This window comes from Andrena cerasifolii, chromosome 2, assembly GCF_050908995.1.
Source record: "Andrena cerasifolii isolate SP2316 chromosome 2, iyAndCera1_principal, whole genome shotgun sequence".
Lineage (NCBI taxonomy): Eukaryota > Metazoa > Arthropoda > Insecta > Hymenoptera > Andrenidae > Andrena > Andrena cerasifolii.
Window position 1 is genome coordinate 25,797,517 of NC_135119.1, and position 15,799 is coordinate 25,813,315.

The following is a 15,799-nucleotide window of genomic DNA, read 5'->3' on the forward strand; positions in this document are numbered from 1 at the left end:
TCAAAGCCGTTGAAAGGACGAAACATATAGGGGAAAAGTGATTTCAAACTTCAGGTGTCGTTATTTTTTAAAAAAAGTCATTTTTAATTTTTTTTGGTTCTCCCACCTAGCCAGAAGTATATTCTTCAAAATAAGAAAACTTTCAATCGAATCGGATAATAACTTTTGGGGATACAGGTCCCACCGATTTGGATGAATTTGTTGACGCCTTAACTTTAACGACTCCCCAGTGCCGTCTGTAATGATTAATTATAAAACAAAAAATATATTTCTATAATCTAAGACATCCTTAATACAATGCAAAAAGTCCCATTAAATTATATATAGTAGTTTTCCTTTAATTAATTCCTAAAGATCACCTATTTTTTGGGGGCTCTAGACCGGAACCTCCCCTTAAACCACCCCTATCTCTGCCAACTGAATACATCCGAAACACCAGCAACGAGGTATAGAAGCGTCCCGTGTGAAAAGGCTTTGACGGTTCCATGATATTCAAACCGATTCGTTTCGACACCTGCCCTTTGGTTCACGCTGCAATATCTCACTGGTGCAGAAAGGGAATTTTAGGATCGATACTCTTTCTCTTCGACTCATTACAGCGATACTTTATTCGGTTACGCAATTCTTAGGGCTGGTACCTTATTGCACAATTGACAATGGATAAAGGGAACTGTTCAATTACGTAACAAGTGTTTCTCTGAAGAACGACAATTGCACCTCACTTTTCATGGGAACTATTAGCTTTTTTCCGAGGGAAGTGATTACTGTGAATGTGTGTAGGAAAGTGTCAGCGTGAGGAACTTCAGAAGTGTTTGGGTAGATTTTTCAAATTTTCCCATCAATTATGGTATTTAATTAAAAAGATACTCTAACGTTCCTACTTAATTCTTTCAAACTATATTTTTCTATCTAACGAATTAAAGTTCGTCCATTTGTAAATAGTTAATTATACAGGCAATAATATCACAATACAGAAAATAAAATAACAGAAAAAAAGTGTATAAAAACATGTACAGAACAGGAAAAATTATTTGTCACAGCTTCGATGGATGAGTCTACATAAGTGTCTGTAAGCATGGAAAATATTCCACAAAAATTCATCTAGAGTCTGAAAATCAAGGTAACACTCTTTCCCTTACATCTCTCAGTTTTAATCAACCATGCTCTGCTTCTGACATCAGAAAAGTCAACTTGCTTAACACAGAAATGGCAAGAGAGTGGTCAATTGAAAAAACGATACTTCCAATTGACATTTATCAAGGAAACCTCGGTTTACCAGTTGAAAACTGAAATTCTTTCGAACGACTCTTAAGTTCAAGCATGACATTTACAACCAAGAATTATTTGGCGCGTTTTCCAATTTCACTTTCAATCATTTACTGAAAACGTTCATCACCGAGCATGACACGTATGGTGCTGTCGTAGCGGAGGACCTTTCAGAAACATTCTACACAGCTTCGCCCGTGTGTTGGAAGCGAAAATACAAACGGAGCTCCTCGTAAAAATCCTGGCATCGTTGTGGGAATATCAATGTGATTCTGAGCTGAATTATTTTTGTATTCGTGGATGGATTACTTAAAACTTTCATTTCACTGCTTCTTGGAAGGGAAGGGTAAGCTGTCCATCTGCTTTGTGTTATGTTGCGACGGTGCTTTAAAAATTAGAAGATATGAACAAGTCACTATGGAAAAATTTAAATTCTTTGAATTCTTAAAAATTTGAATTCTTTCCTTTTCTGTCATTTTGCTCTACCCTATTATCTCTCAAATCTTTCTAACACCTTTTTCTTGCGAACCTATATATCTTTCCACTTAAAACATGATATAATTAAATTTCACAAACGAACTACATTTATTCCAAAAATATTATTTTCTATGGAAAAATTTAAATTCTCCTGTCTTCTGTACCTAGAGTTTTTTCCTTTTCTGTCATTCTGCTGTACCCTATTATCTCTCAAATCTTTCTAACACCTTTTTCTTGCGAGCCTATATATCTTTCCACTTAAAACGTGATATAATTAAATTTCACAAAAGAACTACATTTATTCCAAAAATATTATTTTCTCCATAAAGCTCCATTTAGGGAATCTAGCATCCACAACGAAAAGTTTTGAACTGTTGCTGCAACCCCCGACACCTAAATGGTTATCTATTTATTTCAATCGTTTTTCCATCGAACATGAAGAAGACTAGTTACCCAGCCAGAAAGATGGCAATCTACGAAAGAAGACTATTTGTCCATTCGTTTTTAAAATCCTTCAGCGTTGGTTAATGGCAGTGGTACCCAGCACGCCACCCAATATGTTAATTTTCCCCTCAGCCGTGGAATTGAGCTGACAACAACAGTCGCCGTTGGAACGAAATTGAACAAAATCGCGGTGAATGGCGGCCGCGTCACTCGCGTCGAATGGCTGGCACGTGACTCGATTGCGATTAGAGTGTCTGAATGACTGTCGAACGCACGTGCACACCGGCTCGTAAAAAGTTCGTGATTCGTCCGTTTGTCCGTGACTCTTTTTCCCTTGGAAGCCTTGCCGACTGTCGCCATTAAGCGTCCGCGTTATTCGTTGTCGTGGGCAGTAAAAAAAAAAAAGAATTCAACGTAACACCGTGTAATTTTCTTACGCCTCGCCACGAATTTCGAGGGACTTTCCTATTGAATTTCATGGAATAATACTTGCATCCGCTGGCTTCACTTGGCATACTAATTCTAGCTACGAAATGCGATGGTATTTCATTTTGAAAAATTACTGTTTTGGTTTCAGTAGCATTGGATTTATATATTGTACAGTCTTTCAGAGAATTATTACTTAAAACAGAGTGGACACTGGTCTCCCAGTTTCCGAGGTTAACCGCAGCTACGCCACTGTATTCTCACCGTGGCGCCCTCTCGCGTTCGAGCATGCGCAGTGGCGATCTCGCTACCGCTCGGTCTACCTACAGTCAATTTACGAGCAAGATACAGTGTTTTTCTTACAAGGGAGCATATCGAAGTAACAGCAGCCGACTTTTATGCGACTTTGGTAGAAAATAGATGTTATAAAAATATTTCAAACTAATATAATTTGACAGTAATATTGTGGAAGCTACTAAAGCTAGGAGGACGCTGTAAATGGCAAAATGGTGTACTTTCTAATTAGAAATGCAGCTGAGCAAACAAGTAAAAACAATTCTGTTTTTTACTGTACCTGTTATTTAAATAATAGGAATTCTTTGGAGTGCGTTTGCGCAGCACTGAATTATCAGGAAGATATTCCATCCACTATCCTCAAAGGTGACCGACCCTAATCCCGTGGAAGAAAGGTCACCCCTCCCCCAAACAGCAGAAGAAAGAAGGAAGAAAGATGCTATCACGTTCTTGCCCCCGAAAAGTAATTGCACCGTTAGCGAATTAAAAATAGAGGGGACAAGCTCGTAGCCGCGGAAATATTGCACCTGCACGAACGGAATCGCGGCGATGGAGCCGGCTTCCTCTAGAAAGAATCCCGAGATAGAGATTCGCTTGCGGTCCAGCCACGTTCTTAACGTTTTTCGCCCAGCCCCGCGGTCCTCTTATTCCCCCCTCCGTTTCGCCCCGGAATGGCCGAGGCATCGGTATCGAGTCGGGCAGCGCGCCAAATCACACCCCGGGGAAGATAGAAAAAAAAAACGAGTAGTAAGAAGAAGAAGGGGGGGGGGATGTTCATGGAAATCTTTTTTGCATTTTCGCTCGTATTTTCGTCCCCGAGTTGGCCAGAAAAAAATCGACTCTGACGCGACGCGAATGCGAAATCATGGGTTGCCCCCTGTGGAGGCTGATGTAAAACTGTGGAAAAATAGAGGAAGGGCTTTTTTGCTTAATGCAGAAAAGCATTCCGTGATTTTTAGTTACTCGGCGCTGGAGCTGAATTATCTCCGTGGTGGAATATGTATGAATTTGAAGGGAGCACATTTTCAAATTAATTAAGAGAAAATTACTGTTTTACTACGAGTAACAAATCTTCGTTGCACAAACAACATCTTAATATATAAAGCAGAAAATTTCTATAATGTTTGCGTGCTTGTCTGTCGCCTAAAAACTTTCGAACGACAAACTCTGGGGTTGCGAAATGTGCCTCGGCTTATTATGCCTGAATAATTCAGATGAATGTGATTATTTTCACAAAAAAAGCTAGAAACAAATTATTTTTTCTATAAAATCTAAAACTAAATTTCGGACGAAGCCGAGTAGTACAGCTAGTATCGAATAATCTTTCGTCTAAAAGTCAGTGCAAAAACCAGCCAACGCTATAGTCTGAACCAAAGTTATGTGGCTGCACGTGTCACTGAACATCCCCGCCACTGCAACTTTCGTTTCTCTAAAAGCCCAGGCATCTTGCCAAGCGCAGTCCTCTCTTCAAGTCTCTTCTTTTTTTTTATAACGTAATAATGAAATCAAGCGGACCATTCCAGGAACCTAGGTGTCTGCGAGGTTGTCTTTGAAATTTGATTTTGGGGAGGGTCGTAAGGAGCGAGCGAACCAAGTCGCAGGGGAGTCGTTGGGAATTGTGCCTGCGGCGATAGGGTATCCCATTGAACGATTCCAGGGCGTAAAATTATATTGGCCTATTTCTAAGAGTATCATCCAATAGCCCGGAATAACCGATAATCCGGGGGGCGCACTCGAAATCCCGTTTTGGCGTCGAGCTACCGCTGGTATAATTGCCCACTCGGAATCCACGAGAATTTACGAACAGGTACTCGGCATTAATGTCCCACCCCTCTCACAATAATGTCAGCGGCGTTTAATATCGTGCAATTAAGCCTCCGCCCCTTCCCCCGCGTCGATTATATTAGTCTAACGGTTGGATCTGTTTCGCGAAAGATCCGGTTTCCATTTACGGTAATATTCGTTTGTCCGCATAACTGTTTCAGAAGATGAAGGCAATGCGGAAGCAGGCGAAGGAATTACTTCTGAATCACGGCAATTTAATTCATCTTTTCAATCCAATTTAGCTCCGCCGGAGGATTGTTATAACATTTTGAAATATTCATTCGCGAATGGGTGTAGTACAGCCCTGCTTCAGACATTGAACGATCTCGTATTGATCGATGGGGACTATAGCGAGGGTAGACTCAATTGAAGGCTCGAGTGGCCATCCCTTCCACGCTGCCGACTACCCCCACCGTTCCGTCGTTCGTTCGCGTACAGGTGTTCTTTCTCCCATTCGTTAACCGGTAAAGACGACCCCACTGCCCTGGCGCGATAAACAATAATCAGCGCAGAAGCCAAGGGATGAAACTCTAGGCCGCGACACTTCGTTTCTAACGAACCCCTAGCCCTAATTAAATCAAGAATATCCTCCAGAGCCTCGTGCTGGAAAAGCGAAAGCGCAAAACACGCAAAAAAATATCAACGCCCGCGTCTTTCAGGGAGCGGAGGAGCAGTTTCAATTTCCCTCGGCTGGCGGGGATTAAAACCGTCGAATCCTGTGTTCCATTAACTTTTTGGAGCGGGAGAGGCGAAACCCGGCCGTAAATACAAAAATCCGTCTCGGCGTGCGGGCGCGTTGACCGAATTAATTTTCTTCTTCGCTCGGTTTTTTCTCTCTCTCTCTCTCTCTCTCTCTCACCGCGTCCACGAGGGCTCTCCCGTTAATTATTTCCCGGGGCCTCGTTCGAACGCGGGCACACGGTGTCGCGCGCGAGTGGAGGCGTATCATCGTGTCAAAGCCAAACACTCAAAGGACTCTGGTTCCTCTCATATCCGTGCCGGGAGGACGAGAAACCGCGACGAAACTCTCTCTCTCTCTCGCTCTAGCTCCGTGGGGTTCGAGGGCCACGTCGAAATTTATTGGAAAACGCGGGTAAGGGGGACGCAGCTCGAAGAAAATACAGAGACGAGTCGACTGCAGGACGGCTGGCTGTTGAGCAAACGTCGCGCGTTCATTGTTAAATATTTTCGCAGAGGCTGTCGCGTGGAAACGACCGTCCCCGGGTTTCCCTCGTTTCTTCTTCCCTTAATTCGCGACCGGGACACGTCTGTTATTCTGGGCTCCCCTTGCCACGCTATGTGTACGTTGACTTCGGTCTGATGTCTGAGAAAACGATACCTACGTTGTTGGCGGTTTGTCGAACGTATTGAATGGAGATTTGGAGAATGGGGAGCTGTGATCCTGGGATTGTAGCGCTTCGAATGGCGAGAGGTGGTGGAAGTCTGAGGATCTGGGAGTTGGGGGAGCTTAGGGTCTGAGAGGCGAAGGATTTGGGAGTTTGAAAGGGTGGGATAATGGGAGGTGCATATTCTGAGAAGCTGAGAGTCTCAGCGGCCGAATCTGGAAGCTTTGGAAGTCTCAGAGCCTCAGCACGAGAACCTGAGAGTCTCCGCAGGAGAATCCGAGGCCCCTGGAAGGCTGAGTCTCAGACTCTGAGAGTCTCAGCGGCCGAATCTGGAAACTTTGGAAGTCTGAGATCCTCAGCACGAGAACCTGAGAGTCTCCGCAGGAGAATCCGAGGCCCCTGGAAGGCTGAGTCTCAGACTCTGAGTGTCTCAGCGACCGAATCTGGGAACTTTGGAAGATTGAGAATCTCAGCACAAGCGTCTGAGGGTCTGACTACAAGGGTCGGAGAGCATCAACACGAGATTCTGCGAGTGTCAGCACGAGAATCTGAGACCCCTGGAAGTCTGACAGCCTCAGAGCTGGAAAAACTGAAAATCGCAGTATCTCAGAGACTGAGAAACTGGTCATCTCGAAGCCTAAGAATCGCAGATTGTATCCCCATAAAAAAGCGGCCTGGAAGTAACATACTTGGCGTAGCCAGGTAAGGTCAAGGTGTCGATAAATAAGAATTATTTAAAAACGCAATATAATGAAAATGTACTCATATTGTCAGAGTTTTAAATTGACAAATTATGTGAAAGCTTGCGAGAGGGAACGTATGTGTATTGATGATCTGAGAATATCTTGCCTGGCCACGCCAAGTATTTGACTTCCAGGCCGCGGACATCTAGGCAAGTGTCTAGATGTTACGTTTTATCTTCGCATTATTAAAATGTCCGCAATATGGGTAATGGAATGTATGAACACAGTATTTTAGTTGTGTCATCTTAAACGCAGTTGGAAAGCATCTTTATGTACTTGCAGCTCATTTTGATTTCATATCTTTTTTTTATATGCTAATTATTATTATCTTCTATTCTTTTGTGATTTATTTGATTTCATGTACTTGGCGTATTTTTTTTACTTTTTCGAAGTTTGTATATGGGGATCTCATTTCTTGTTACAAAGATAATTTTCGTAGGGAATGATTTCAGATAATTTTTAATATTATAAATTACAAATTATCACGGGACAGAATTAAGGACAAATCCAGTCACAGCATTATTTTACGCTTCGATTATCTATATATACATAAAATCCTCAGATTAGTTACAAATAAGAACAGTTTGATGATATTCAAATATGTCGCAATTCAAATTTCGGCAACTTACCTTATGTTTGAGACTGCATTTTGGTTGCAATTCAATGGTACAACGTTACATATTTGTAAAAACACGTTTATAACATTGTTATAACTTGACGGTAAGCTGTTAAAATTTGGAGTAGATTGCATAGTGAAGATAGTGATTGACGAACGAAACATGTGTTAGTTTCTTTTTGGCTGAAGGTGTGCGTGTAACGCGTAAACGTATTATACTGACGAAAAATTTATTCAACAAGAAGAATCAGAAGAAAAATCTTACCGTTTCTGACAGATCCATGGGACGATATTACGATATCTCTGTCATGCGTGGACCGATTTTATTGAATTTGGTCTTGATCGGAAGCTTATATACGGTTTACATAAGAAAAATGCCATTAAATTTAGAAAATATTGCAGGCGTGATGAGATATTAATAAAATAATTTTCAGGTTAAGTTGGATTAGCCGTGCGACGAGTAAACGATAACGGTAGCGACAGTCGACATATACATGTACTTGGCGTCGAGACGCTACCGCGTCTCTAGATAATCTGAGATGAACACAAAATTCTTTGTGTTCCCAGATTCAAACAGCCCCCTTTATCACTTAAGAATAATCCCCAGAAACTAATCCCCTGGCTATAAGAAATATCTCTACTCGGTAAACAGTAACCCTGAAACCTCGAAGCAGAAATCCCGCGCGAAGAAATAAACGGGCGCCGTTATTGCAGCGATTGCCCCCCCATAACGACCGCGTAAGCGTCGCCCTAGAAATAAGAAGCTATGTAATCAGAATCATGGGACTCACTGTCTGAGAGTGGCCAGACGCTCCTCCTGAGCTTTAATGTAGCCGTTCAGCGTGTCTATGAGGACTGCCTCGGTCTCCAGCAATTCCTCCATGTCCGCCAGCGCGGTGTAGAGCTCCGCGCAGCAACCGGGCAACGATACCGCCGCGATCGAGATCGCGACGACGGCCGCCAGCATCCCTCCGCCTCTCATCCCGGACACCCTCCTGAAATCAACGAAAAACCAGCGGAATTTAGAGAACCGTGAATACAATCGCATGCAGCAATTCGTTTCATCGATTAATCCACCTCCTCGACACTCGGATCGACTCTCGTTTCACCGTCGTTTTCCTTTTTTCCGCCTGTCCCGACTCACTTTTTTTTTTTACGCCCCCCTCTTCCTGGAAAAGCGACACTAACGAGGATCAAATGAAGATAGATGGCTATCAATTAATCACCAACACCGTCGGGAAAAAACTGTTCGTCCATTGATAGGAACCCTCGTATTCCCGTGCTTCGCCCCGCGGACTTTTGGATATGGGGCAAAGTGTTTTGGGGAATGTTTTGGGTTGCAGAACAGGTGGCGAGCAGAATAGTATATTTCTTCTAATAATAAGAATAGTTTTTTAGTTACTGTATATTTCAGGAGCCCCGTGGAAACAGGCACGTGTTACCGTTTTATGATTTTCGGGGATTATGGGGAAAACAAATTGAAGGAAAAATTGGTTTCATAGGAAATGCGGTACGAAGTTGTAATTATTTTAAACGGTATTTGAATTAGATGGCTAATTACAACTATTATCACAGTGTAGCTAAAAAATTAATTTTATTAGGTCACGCGGCATGGATCCTTTTTTCACTACGCATTTGTTTTTTCTCAGCGACATGCTATTATGTTAAGAGGTGGTGGAATTACGCTACATTGCAGCAACGAATTAATGGTACAAAAAATGGATCGCTCAATTGTATGTCTTAAGGGGCCATTCCGGTTAGACGGTTTCAAAAGATCGATTTTTTTTTTAAATATTTTTCAAAAGTATTTTTCAAAAATCTCAAAAACAATCGAACCGATTCGTTTATAAATTTTACTGCTTATTCTGCACACCTATGACTCTCGCAGGGACTACAACCAAGTATTTTCATTGAGTCTAACCTACTTTTAAAATCGAAAATGGCGAAAGATAAAAGCCAGAAAAATATGTTTCTTGCATATTTGCCCGCCATTTTGCTAATTTTTAAGATAAATCACTAATTATAGTCCGAGCGATAGCGCCAGACATACTGATCAATAATCTCTTTCGATTTTTGGGTTCAGATATATCTAACAGCTGAAATCGCCTGCACGAGCGAGGCATGAATTTTTAAAAATGTCATCAAGACCACTTTCAAAACCATTTGAAAAGTAATAATTTTATTACTTTCATATTTTTTATTTACGGTAGAAATGCAGTTTAATAAATAGAAAAAGTGTTATTCCATTACTATGATTATTTTCGTCGCAATAAATTCCTGAAAATCACAGAATTTTTCGGCGCGCTAACCGGAACTTAACTCCATTTTCTGTTGAATCTTTATTTCCTGGTACCTAATCCTTTTTCGACTACTAAAACCTTTCCACGTTTAATCATACTAAATTTTTCTAAGATTCCACTCGCTCTCGTGCACCCAAACTCTCCACTTGCACCTTTAAAGTCTAAGTATCTTCTGCTCGGCCTCGTCGCTCATCATTCACACCAAACGCACCGTTCATTCACCCATTCATACGATGTACAGAAATCTCGTCCCCATAGTATCGATCCGTGGTATTTCATGGACTTATCAGTGGGTCCAGTTTTATTCTATTTGTGTCTTTTCATTTCCATGTTCTACGTGTGCGATAAAGCCGTTGGAATTATTATTCGTCGATACTGGCTCGGTCAAAGGCGGTGGAGAATTTAATCGCGGCTCGATCTGGCCTGATTCACGCGATCCGTCGAGTACTCTGATGCTTCCCAGTGATCTCGGTGCCGCTTTTTCACGTCGCCCCGTTTTCTTTTCGCGCGGCGATGTTGCGCCCGGCGAGGAACTTTGACAAAAGTTCCGTGATTGCATTAGCGCTGGAAGTTTCGGAGCAGCCCTCGCTCGTCTGTCTCTTTTCCAGCGCCTCGGGTTTCCAGGAACTTTTCAATAAGTCTCTCTCCCTCGGTCCCGTCTCGCTGCTGTTTGCCGATTAAATGGGCCCCCGTTTTAAATGAACTGAATATGCAAACGTCTCGTAGCGAATGAAACGCGGGGTAGCAACGTGACGGGTGGCCGATCCTTAGTTAAATTTCGATGCCACTGAAACTGATATCGTTTATCGTGTTTGTAATTCGAAGTAAATTAACTTTGATCATGGCTTCCTCCTTTTTTACTTCGTTAAAAAAGTTTCGAGAACTTGTCGACGTGAATGTAGGTACATTCGTCGTCTTGATGCATTAACTTTCCTGGCAAATTGAGAGTTTGATATTGCATGGTAATATCGCATCACGTAGTACTCTTTGCTAGCATTCAATTGCGTAGCATCACGTTTGTTCCTGAAGTTGAAGCACGTAGTATTACGTTCTGTTTCAACATTGGGGGACGTAATATTACGTTCTGTTACAAAATGGGAGGACTTAGTGTTACGTCCTGTTCCAAAATGTGACGATGTAATATTTGGCTTTTTTTCAAAACTTGGAGGACGTAGAGGAAGCGCAGTATATTTGGAATACCAGTTTGTTTAAGACGAATAAAAAATTACGGAAGCGGGTGGGAACAAATAAAACCGCATAATATCATAGGGAAACTAATAAACTTTTATATTTCAAACTTTCAGTAATAATAAAAAAGAAAATGTAACTGAAACTTTGGTCTAAATGAAAAATGACAGTAAGTATCGATTTCGTTAAGGTGCAGGTAATTTGGAGTATCGGTACTTCAATTTACCTCCACTTTATAAACTTAAAAAACCATGTAGATAATAAAATTATTTGCTTTTATGATTTAATCAGGCTAAAAAATCACAATATAGGAACAATTTTATGTAAATACCTATAAATGGACAGCGCTGGCCGAAAGCGACGCGGCGGTAGCTGATACAATTATTACTGTATCGTTGTATGTAATATTTTTTTTTTAATTCTTTTTAAGTCATTTTGAAATGCTAGTTTAAATTTTAAATTTTCCTACTATTTTTAAGTCATTTTGAAATGCTGGTTTAAATTTTAATTTTTCCTAATATTTTTAAGTCATTTTGAAATGCTAGTTTAAATTTTAAATTTTCCTATTTTTAAGTCATTTTGAAATGCTGGTTTAAATTTTAATTTTTCCTAATATTTTTAAGTCATTTTGAAATGCTAGTTTAAATTTTAAATTTTCCTACTATTTTTAAGTCATTTTGAAATGCTAGTTTAAATTTTAATTTTTTCTACTATTTTTAAGTCATTTTGAAATGCTAGTTTAAATTTTAAATTTTCCTACTATTTTTAAGTCATTTTGAAATGCTACTTTAAATTTAAACTTTTCTTACTATTTTTAAGTCATTTTGAAATGCTAGTTTAAATTTTAATTTTTCCTAATATTTTTAAGTCATTATGAAATTTCCTTTAAAAACTTGACACATTTGGTACTTTCACTCTAAAGCGCCCCAACATGCTTTCTAGCGGCGTTACTGTCTCCTCGGAGAAAGGGTAGTAGGAATCGTCCCACCTTAGCTGAAGGGGTAGCGTTGGAGGGAGAACCGAAACATGTGTTTCAGTACCTTTGGTATTCCAAATTAGCAACCTAGTTGCAGTTTCATAATTATTTAAACATCCAGTTCATATTTCACGCGAAACAACGAATTTTAGAAAACATTATTAATATTTTTGTTTATAACTTTTTTCTAATTGTTTAAACAATGGATAAAACTTTTACCATTTCATAGATCTAATTAAAAGAAGTAACTTTTGTCTTGAAATTTCTTTTCTATATCTTACAGATTGCGAGTTAGAAAATAAAATCGAAAAATAGCCGAATCTTCAGGGGTTAATTTCACCCCGTTAGTGTAATTTTGGGCAGCAAAAAAAAAATTGCGTTGTAATCAGGAGGAAATTCCCTACATACCCACAAAGTTTCAGAATTTTTTGAATTTTCGTCTTCGGAATCTTCCCTTGTCAGTACTATACATTCTTTACAATAAGTTACGAGAGACAAGTGGACATCAAATTCAAGCTCCTCCCTGAAACCGCGTTACAAGCCCTTTTCCCCAGTTTCCACGTGCGCGAATAATGGTCCACACCACAAGCTGCCCCGTAAACGTTAAAATTCACTGCGAACGTCGCATCGTAAAACTCCCCCAACAGCAATTCCCAATTCCGCGCCACGTTCCGGGCGTTCCTTAACAAAAGTGTCAGCCCGAAAACGGCTTATTTCAGACGCCGCCTTTCTGACCGTAACAGCGAATACTACAAACCCCTTTCACGCCCTTATACAACCCCATCAACCCCGCGATCGGTCTCCCACCAACGAGGCGCCCAAAAATGCCCGATAAAATCCCCCAGAATTGCCGAAAGAATAGGACAAACCCATTTAAAGTTCGGTCCCACGTCTGAGCGTCGATCAGCCGGGCGAATAGCTAAACCGATTCATCTCTCTCTCCACGGTTTCGTTAAAACCAAAGAAAAATTCTCTAATCGAGTTCCCTTTAGCCGTCACGTTTTCGCGTGCGCGGCCTGTCGGTGCGCTCGCGGGACGCCTGTGTGCCCGTCTGGAGCACTCAAAGTTTCCCTGAACGGGAGGATTAAAGTTGGGCGAGCCGCGCGACTTACACCTGCCCGATCGACGATTTATTCCGTCACGCCGCTCGATCGCCAACTTCCACCCACCGTCGCTCCACTTCAACCCGCACCCGACCACTTCCCCCTCCACACACCTTTTCGCCTTCTTTGTTCCCGTTTCACGGGCACTCCAAAGCTCAAAAGCGATCGCTGGAGCACGCGAAAGCACCTAGCCGACGAACAGGCTGCGGCTACTAAAAAAAATAGCCTTGAGAAATTATAAAAAATTAATGGAGACCAGGCGGCTCGAGGCCGCGAAGGAAACACGTGCGACTGGATGCTTTCGAGAGTTTCGAACCACCCTCCATTTCGAACGGTCCCTGCTACTCTGGAGAAATTGAGGAACGTTGAGAAAAATCGACTGTTTGGGGGATGTTCCGTTGTGTATTGGTTCGTTTGGGTGTGTGGAGGGTTCGAGTAGCAGTAGCATTTGATGCATGAGCCTTTCGGAAGGTGCCCAAAGGGTATAAAAAAGTTTTTGAGTCGTGATCCTCTTTTGTAATATTCAAATAACCTGCGACCCCTTTCCTCCACATAGGGGAAGGTAAAATTAGTGAAGAAAACAAATTAAAAAGAGATATTTCAGAATATCATTCTAACTTAATAATATTAAAAAAGAAAACCCCAAAACCGTAGCAACCCCTCAGGAAACATCACTTGTGGGTCGCGACCCACAGGTTGGGAATCACTGTGCTAAGTTGAGCACTTGTGTACTAAAATTGAGAAATTTAGAGAAATTGAACAAGTGGTTTCTTGCAAGCTCATATATTTCCGAAGTGGGGTATTCATGTAACATCATTTGAACAAGAAGACCTTCGACACGAGACCGATGAAACTGATCATCCCCAAATTCTTCTCTCCCAACCACTAACAATCAGAGGGAACGAGAAACGTTTCCCCGTCCACCCCTCTCGCGGTTTCATTTCCCAGAAACAAGATCAGTCTTCCTCCGCCAACAAAAGAGGCGTATCAACATCGGCGTATTTCACCGCGCGGCAGCCAAAGGTGGAGGGAAACAAAAGGGAAGAAGCAAGGGAAATAAAAAATCACGGTTTCCCCCATTGTCCGCGGAGGGGGGGATGGAGAGTAGTCGGCGGGAAGGCTGTCGAGGGGGTGTGAGAGGTCCTTTAACATTTTACGAACTTTCGGAAACGGCTCTTCTTCGGTTTCAATGGCCCTTCTTTAAGCTTTTTCATCCAGGAAAAACGAGGGAGCCTCGTGGAAACGACCCGCTCGAGGAGCGAAACGTTCATCGGGGGGAGGGGTGGGTAGGAGGACAAAAGGCTCGTGCCACTTGCTCCGCGAAAATACGCTTTTGGGGGTTGGTGCGAGCGGATGCGCGGACAGGGGGTGGGAGCGGGGCAGCGCAACCGGTTCCAGTGTCGGTCGGACCATAGTAAATTTAATAATTTCTGCGTAACTCACCGCGGTGGACCGCACTTTGACCAACGCTTGTACCAGTTGCACCCCCGCCCTCCCTGGCGGGTCCATCTAACCCCGTTGCTGCGGGGAGGCGCGCTGAAAACCAACGCTAATAACATTTTCGACTGTTGTTGGGCTGGGCTTAGCCGGAGGGCTAATCGGCCAGTGTTTCTCAAAGTTGATGGGTTTTAGGGGTGTCTCTGAGCCGCACGAACTTAGTTTCCAATTTTGGGTGGTTATTTTGCTTTGTGGTGGAGGGATTATTTCAAAGAACGTTTTGAAGTATTTGTGCTGGTGAAAGGGGAAGGGGAGGTTGCAGTGCGCACATGCGCTGAGGAAAGGTGGAGGTGGTGGGGAGAGCGATGGACTAGATTCGAGGTGCGGCTGGGAATCTAGTATGGGGGTTAAGGGCTAAAATTGAAATTATAATATGGTCTGTCAAATTAATTAATTTTCAAATAAAATAAGTAACACGCCTGACGAAAGGAATATTTTGATGAAATACATAGGTATGTAATAATTTTTACTATTACTATATTAATTTATAAATATATAAATAAGCTAACTTAAGCTATTAGGCTCATACCTTAAACATAGAAAATGAAACTTTCTTTTATATATTTATAAATTAATATAACAAAATATTTTTTTAAAATATTGATATTAAAATTCTTAATTAGTAATTAAATTATATGTATTAATATTTTCAACTCTTTAAAATTCAAAATTATACATGTTTCTACATTAAAATATAAATATAATTTTATTAACCAAGATATAACGTTTATATACATTCTATTTAATGCTTGAGTAGAATAAGGGTTTGATTTTTAGAGTTTCTGTAATTCATTCTTCATTCTGCAGAAGCTGAGGGATGTAGTTTTAGTATTGCCTATTTGGGGTCGTCCCTGTAAGCATTGCTTCTTAATAATTAAATAGAATTGAGAGTCTGCAGTGTCTTATAAAGATCAACCCAGCTGAATGTTATCACAGAGGTTAGAGCTGCTTCTTTATAGAATATATTCTCTGTTAAGAAAGAGGGAATAGAAGAAATTCCCTATTCAGTTCTCCAAAAGCTCCACTTGAAGCGTATACAAAATTGTACTCGCTGATCTTTCGGGGCGCCTGAAACATCAGTGATCCTCGAGTTTCGGTATATATCGCCTACTCGGTGGTGGGTCTCGTAGTCGTTGTTGCTTGTTAACGCCTGAAAGACACTTTTCGACTAACTTTGTGGTGGTCAGTTCACTAGGTAACCACAAAGCCTAGACCTTGTTTAGGAAGTAAATACCCTTCTAAGGGAGGAGCTATTGATATAGCCAGCTTACTCAGACCTTCGTACAAGAAATACCTAAG

General features: G+C 41.5%; 1 protein-coding gene across 4 annotated transcripts in view; it reads right to left on the bottom strand.

Annotated features, from left to right (window-relative positions):
- Ph4alphaefb (prolyl 4-hydroxylase subunit alpha-1) overlaps positions 1–15,799 on the bottom strand; it is a 216,296-nt gene that overhangs the window by 44,126 nt on the left and 156,371 nt on the right. For all 4 annotated transcript variants that reach the window (XM_076830978.1, XM_076830979.1, XM_076830980.1 and 1 more), the window contains one exon: positions 8,228–8,431. In XM_076830978.1, the coding sequence (XP_076687093.1) occupies positions 8,228–8,418 (191 nt within the window). In that variant the 5' untranslated portion in view covers positions 8,419–8,431. The remainder of the gene's footprint in view (positions 1–8,227; positions 8,432–15,799) is intronic.